Source organism: Camelina sativa, chromosome 1 (genome assembly GCF_000633955.1).
Source record: "Camelina sativa cultivar DH55 chromosome 1, Cs, whole genome shotgun sequence".
Lineage (NCBI taxonomy): Eukaryota > Viridiplantae > Streptophyta > Magnoliopsida > Brassicales > Brassicaceae > Camelina > Camelina sativa.
Window position 1 is genome coordinate 2,672,637 of NC_025685.1, and position 7,224 is coordinate 2,679,860.

General features: G+C 39.5%; 2 protein-coding genes and 1 pseudogene across 2 annotated transcripts in view; all 3 read right to left on the reverse strand.

Moving 5' to 3' along the window:
• Positions 102 to 2,828, reverse strand: LOC104729901 (glycine-rich protein DOT1-like). The gene is made up of 8 exons (XM_010448960.2): positions 2,472 to 2,828; positions 2,168 to 2,248; positions 1,971 to 2,059; positions 1,818 to 1,892; positions 1,547 to 1,641; positions 1,351 to 1,458; positions 1,075 to 1,152; positions 102 to 863 (listed from the first exon to the last, which is right to left on the reverse strand). The coding sequence occupies exons 1-8, from the start codon at positions 2,592 to 2,594 to the stop codon at positions 346 to 348; spliced, it is 1,167 nt and encodes a 388-aa protein (XP_010447262.1). The 5' UTR covers positions 2,595 to 2,828; the 3' UTR covers positions 102 to 345.
• On the reverse strand, positions 3,491 to 7,031 carry LOC104730128 (annotated as a pseudogene).
• LOC109124727 (guanine nucleotide-binding protein-like NSN1) overlaps positions 7,107 to 7,224 on the reverse strand; it is a 3,094-nt gene continuing 2,976 nt past the window's right edge. The window contains exon 10 of the mRNA XM_010449155.2: positions 7,107 to 7,208. The gene's annotated coding sequence lies outside the window, so the exon portion shown is untranslated. The remainder of the gene's footprint in view (positions 7,209 to 7,224) is intronic.

A 7,224-nucleotide genomic window follows, 5' to 3' on the forward strand; every position in this document is an offset into this window, starting at 1 on the left:
TAGAGAGATTTGGACAAGTTACTAGAAAAAGTAACCATAGCTAATTACAGGAAGCTGATTTACCATTAAGGCTAAATTTGTGCAGAAGTAAAAGGTAAAGAGAACCAAAACAAAAAGAAACCCCTTCCTTAAACTCTCCCTTGGGCTTTAATATGGAAATTACCAACGCGGAGTTTTTACGGAACCGTCATCCACATCATTTAACAACCATAGTAACCTAAAGCAAAATATCAAACCCTTGGGAGTGGTTGGTAGATTGTGCTACGAATTTTAAGGGTCTTTCAGGTAACGGAAAAATAAGCAGCATATTACCCATATAGCTTCGAAAATGGGAAATCAAACAGCTTAGGATTCGTTTTGGTTACTAGCACCACCCCTTGGACGGCGACCATTACCCATCCTTCCACGCCCTCCACCATATCCACCTCTACGTCCACGGTATCCACCTTGGCCTCCCTCATACCCATCAGCACGATCTCCTCCATATCTGTCACCACGACCTCCATACCCATCACCTCGGCCTCCACCGTACCTATCACCTCGGCCTCCACTGTACCCATCACTGCGGCCTCCACCGTACCCATCACTTCGGCCTCGGCCTCCCCCATATCCTTCATCTTTGCCTTCAACGTAGCCATCATCTCTACCTCCAGCACGGCCGCCTCGAAATCCGCCTCTTCTACCCCCATACCCATCATTTCTGCGTCCACCGTATCCATCGTCTCTCCCTCCACCATATCCATCGTCCCTTCCTCCACCATATCCATCGTCCCTTCTTCCACCATATCCATCGTCCCTTCTTCCACCATATCCGTCATCTCTACCACCATCATACCCACCTCTGCCACCCTGATATCCAGCGCCTAACACATAGAAAGTGGTGCTAATTAAAAATGGTATTACAAACAGAGAGTAAAGATTGAAACCAAAAGAGGATATCACTTAACAAAGAAGGGGATAAAGCAATGTGACAAACAAATTCACTAATCAATGTTGATCTAGAGTATAGTCTCATATCACCCTTAAACTTTGTATGTTCGCTTGGTTTTGCTAATTCAAAATGTTCTGACTTACCACGAGAGCCATAACTCTGTCCACCACGTCCACCACGTCCACGGCCTCTGACCCTGTTTGAGTACGCCCCTTCATTTTCTATTTGTACCACAACAAAGAACGAGTCAGTTACAAACAGTAACACATGTTAATCATTAGTCTTAAAAACTATAATTATGTCACTGAAAATCAATATCAGATTCACAGACACACTAGATAACCAAAAGATTCCTTGATGATCTTCTGAAAAATCAGTATAAGGAAACTGAACGAGTTTCTTCAATGACATAGCAATACCTTGATAATCTTCTTGGTAATTTCCTTGATAACTCTCTTGGTGATTTCCATATCCACCTCTTCCCCTGCCTCTTCCTCTGCCACGACCTCTCCCTCGACCATACGAATCTACATTCCAAAATTTCAAACGTTGGTGTTATGATATAACCTAACAACGTTAACAGCTTTAAGTTTTCAAGAAAGTTTCAAGCATCACCTTCACCATAAGCATTGTATGGTAGGCGGGCTTGTCTTCCTTGCTGTGGCTGATATTGAGGCTTAGATTGATCTGTCTGTGCTGGAGCTTGATACCTGAACACAATATTGTAGCTATATCTTAAGAACCGAGGTACCATGTGAAGTAAAAATCCATAATAATATGTGTCTGAGATGAACAAATTATTAAAAAGCAAAGGAAGTGCATAAATCAAAATTTCTAAAGTTCATAGAAAGAAAAGAATGAACAAAACTAGAAAAGAAAAACTCACCCAGGAGAATCCTTATTTAGCTCACTCAAAGACAATGTGATCGAAATCATGGAAACATGGCGCGTCAACTCAACCCTGCATCATATAGAGAAATACACTTAAAGCCACCAATAAAAAACAAAAGCAAGGAACAGAGTAATGCAAGAGACTCACGGAACAAGACCCTCCTCCATAGGCTCCCAGACATCAGTGATACTCATAGAACTGATTGCAATATCTTGATGCAAACCTGGAATTTTATTCTGCAGCATAGATAGATTACATAATCTTAGCAACTAGTATATATAAAAAAAAAAAAAACGCACATTTAGATGAGTTATCTTCCAAAGTTAACCAAAAAGATAACTCACTTTAAGCATCTCAGAGATGGCCACAGTCTTGCTAATTGCTTGCCCCATTGCCTTCAACACAATATCTTTCACACCCTTCTCCTGAAAGCAAAAGAACAGATAATTACACACACACACACACACACACAATCACATCGCAAAAGGAAAAACACAATCTTTATAAGCAAGAACATTTAAAACCTAACCCAAGATAAACCTTACAACAGAGCAGTAATCCATACGAAAAATTACACACACTAGTGGTGAATCACGATATTAGCGAATGAGTTGGGATGAAACTAGAGAGAGAGAGGAGAGAGAGAACCTGAAGAAGGCTGGTGGCGTAACTGATGTAGTTACGGATAAGGCCTTGACCGGTGATACGGATCTCATTCTCGTTAATCGGAGACTCAGGCTTGGGTTTATCGACTCTCTTGTATCTATCCATTGTACCAGAAGATTGAAAAATCGAAAAACCTAGGTTTTTAGAGAGACAAGTGAACAAAGGGCTCTGGAGAGAGTTTGGGAGAGAGAAACCCTTAGTAGAAAGTATAAACCCTAGGAGGAGGATTTGTGAGTTTTCAAGAAGAAGAAAGAGCGAAGACGAGAAAGCGCAGCATAGGGAAAGGCCGAGATTTTTATAAAATACGAAGGGACACCAAAGAGCCTTGATGAGCTTTCCTTTTTTTTTTCCTTTTTGACTTGGCCCAAAGAAAACGAGGGTTCTTTTTGGAATTTGGAAAATTAAAAAGAAAAACAAAACAAAACAAACCGCTTTAAAACGGGTCGGTCAGCTTTTTTCGGATCCGGATCCTATTTTCGGGGGTCTTTTACGCGCGTAACTTACACGAACGGTCAGATATCCATAGATCCTCCATCTTAACCGCCACGGACCGTTGATAACAAGAATGCTTTATTTATTTATTTTATTTTTTACTTATTTTTCTCAAAATTTCAAAACTTTTCAGTCAGTTTTGGATTTGTTTTTCTGAGAGATGTAGGTAAATTAATTAAGGGGCAAATCTCTAGTAATTTGTGTGAAATTTACAAATTATATGTTATTCAATTATGGATTTTGAAAAATCTATTAAAATCCACTGTTATTTAACTGATGATTTAAAAATTTATTTTAAAATCTATTGTTATTCAAAAAAGTTTTGTGGATTTGGATTTTAATGATTTTTAGGATTCTGGAGGATTTTAGAGGATCTGTTTAGTTAAAAATACAGAAATCTAAATCTCATGGTTTTAGATAAGATTTAAAAGTATTTTACAAAAAATCATATCAACTTCCCTAAAATCTATCAAAATTCTAAATTTCATAAATACCATCAAATTCTCCAAAATCATGGTTTGAATACATCCTACTAAGGTAGTAAATTTTTGGGATTGTGAATGAACCACTTCAATATCAACGATTTATTGCTTGAAGCCGAAACATAGAAAATAACAATGTCAACAATACTAAAATATCAACAATGTAATATCTTGTATGATGAAGCTTGCCTTGGTCATTCAAGATGAGAGGCTCACATAGAAAGAGCCCTTGTCAGTTTTGAAAAAATGCTTAATCGCAGGTATGTGTTTAACCCATGACCGGTCCACACTCCTTTCTCCGCTAATGCCTTCTACTAACTGATCAGAAACTTGACTCAAATGCAGTTCTTGGAGATCTATTAAATTCTCAATCCCTTTAGGTACTGCCTCTAACTCTCTGCAAGCTCTGACATAAAGCTTTTGAAGACCAAACATTGCACCACCTTCTACAACTACTTCTGTCAGATATCTGAACTATATCTAGAATCTTCAGACTCTGAAACCCTTGTGCAAAACACAACCTTGGCCACATGTATGCATTGTATAATGAAAGCCATACCAATTTAGGAAGCGTTTGGATAGAGAGAATGGTGTCTCCTTGCAACTGAGATCCACGCAAACCCAAATAGGTAACGTTTTGAAGAGTGTTGAACCAGCTTGGAACTCTCTCCAGTTTCCCAGCAAGAAACAACTTCTCAATGCTTGCGGTTGCTATCAGGTCATCTATCTCTAATGGCTCCTCTTCATGAATCGAAGTTAGAGATAAGAATCGAAGTCTTTTAATCTTATTCAGCGATTTGCATAAGTCACCTCCATGTTCTCTTCTAACCATGACAAGACTTATTCTTGTGGGTTGAGTCATGTTCCCGAGGTTTTTGACAAGCTAAGCTTCTGCGTTGAAGCAGTCCATGACTTGCAAGTCCTTCAACTGCCAGATTTTAGGAGAAACCCTTGTACCTAAAACATAGTTCCAGTTGGAATCATGTCCATCATTGCGGCGAAAAGTAATCAAATGACGCAACTTCTCCAACTTTGACATCCCTGGAGGAAGTTCCTCAATCTTGGAGTGCTTTGTGTTCAATGTCTCCAAATTGATGAGTTTATGGAAGTTTTTTGGCAGTTTCTTCACCTGCGTTTTCGACAAATTGAAGTACTTTAAGTTGAACAAAGTTACTAAACAATCTGGCAGCTTGCTGATGGCAGAGTGTTCAAGGTCTAAGGCTCTCAAAAAGTTCAGACTTAGAGGTAACTTAATATTGTGTTTAGCAGAAGAGCAAATCAAAAGGGAGTGAAGGTTTGTTGTACGTATACTACCTGGTCTCATCTCTCTTTGAATGCATAAATGGCGAGTATCGATTGTTTCTGCATCATCATCATGATGATCGTCATAATTGTCACCATTATATACATCACAAAACCTCTCAGTTTTGGATATAGACAGAGCAATCTCCCTTATCACATCATGGATCTTGAATGCCTTGGGTCGTCCAAAAGGATTCCACAAGATAACTTGAAGCATGTTTCTGTAAACAAGCTCATTGAGGTAACCATCAGCCACTTCCTCTACTTTCACTCCTCTGATTGGTTCCACAAACCTTTGTGCCATCCACATCCTAACGAGCCTCTTTCTTTTCATTCCATAGTTCACAGGGAAAAGAGAACAGTATAAAAAACAACGTTTAAGCGGGTACGGCATATCGTTGAAGCCAAGCAACAAAATGCTCCGAACAACTTTGAGTTCAAGATTGTTGTTCAGTTCCCAATTCAAAGAATTGTACACCTTCTTCCCTCCCCAAAGAAGCAATCGCTAATGGCAAGCCATGACATCGCTCAAGTAATTTCCGTGCAATCGGCTCCAGGTTTCGTTCTCTGCATTGCTCAAGACTTCCTGAAAACGCTTTGTTGCAGAAAAGCACCCAAGCTTCGTCTTCTTTCAAGAGCTCAATCTCGTGCTTTTGGCTCCCAATACCATATGAGAAAGAAACCACGTTCATGCTCCTAGAACACGACTTCCACAAATACCATCTGGTAGAGCGATACTTATCTCCCTCCATAGACCGGTGGTCCATACATCATCGAGCACAACAATGGACCTCTTTCACTGCAAATACTCCACAAGTTTTTTCCACCAACCTCTGTAGCTTAAGGAGTACAATTCAGCAGGAATCTGTGTTTGTGCTTCTTTGTAAACCTCCTTGATCATGGTCCTAAACACATCTTCAATAACATAAGATTTCGAGATTGTTACCCAAGCGGCCAAGCGTTAGACTCAAAATGTTTTCGGACACTTTGCGACTTCAAGATATTCGCAGCGAGTGTGGTTTTCCCTGAAAACCCATTCCAACCACCGAAGTAACTATTCGCTGAGGTTCTGGAGTAAGAAGCCATCCAATGAGCTTTCCCTTGGCTGCATCAATCCCAACAAGACTATTTTCACTGAAGAACAGAAATGACTCGCTGATGTTATTCACTAACTTTGCACCACCATCATCAACAGAGGAAGCTATTTGCATTCAGAACGATGGTACCTTCTCATGGAATCAGAAATGGACTGAATCATGACATTCACCATTCCTAGCTTGTGAGCTATAGAGTGCCTAGCCCACATGTACCTCGGGAAATGAAACGCACGCCAAAGATTGTTGCAGCTACGATAACCATGGATGTGATAAGCAAACTCGTCTATAATGTCTTTGACTTGGTAAGACAAATCTCTCATGTTTGCCACAAAAGTTTGGAATAGTTGGGTTGTTGTTGTTGTTGATCCATTTCTAGCGTGGTGGGTGTCCTCAAGAAAGGACTCCATGATAACAACAAGGTCTCGTTTTCCAGGACGCTAAGAATCCGCCCAATCCCAAAATCAATAGTAGCCGAAGCCATCTTCTCTGCAGCTTAGCCCTCAGTCACTTTTTCCCCTCAAGATTAGTATCTTGCTTTGAAGTTGAATATGAGCAAAGCCAAGTTTTGATTCCCTCAGATTTAGTATCTTTTGGTGAACTTGTTGAATTTGAGCAAATAAAGTATCAATTCCCACCTCACCGGCCTGCCACATAAACATCTTGATTAGTTATCCTCAAGAAAGTCAACTTCTTTAGCTCATTCTATAGTCAACACATGTTTAAGCTGCTTTCACACTTGCAACTTGGAATTTAATTTGATCTTAGATTTCCTTAACATTAATACCCTTTACATGTAATAAAAATACGAAGGACAAAATTTTACAAGAGCAGCAAGTTTGGAAAATGAAGGAAACATACCCTGATGGTTTCATGGTGGCTCCACCCAATTTCAGAGAATAGATGGTCCAACAGTCAACAGATAGTAAACATGACCAGCTTGAAGCCTCAAGAACCTAAAACAAAATTCTTCATCATACTCGAATTGATGTACAGGAAAACTGAACTGGGGAGGAGAGAGAGAGAGAGAGGACAAACCACCAGAAGTTCTTGACTGGAGATCGGAAGTGAGAATAGGCCAGTGAGTGAGAGTGTGAGACTATCCTTCAAGGGCTCAAAAGAAAAGAGTAATAACTCGTTCGTTCAGGGTGTTTTCGTCATTCGTTCGTTATCTGTTTTAAGGGGTTTAAAAGAAGAATAACACTTACCTGAAGAACTTATGGAGAATTGGAGTAAAAAGAAGTTAATTGTAGAAATCAAAATTGCTTCAGTGGTACTACTACTTGTTCATGAAGCACAACATATATATCAAAAGTTTTTAACCGAGCAAATCATAAACGCAAAAATACAAAAAAAAAAAAAAAA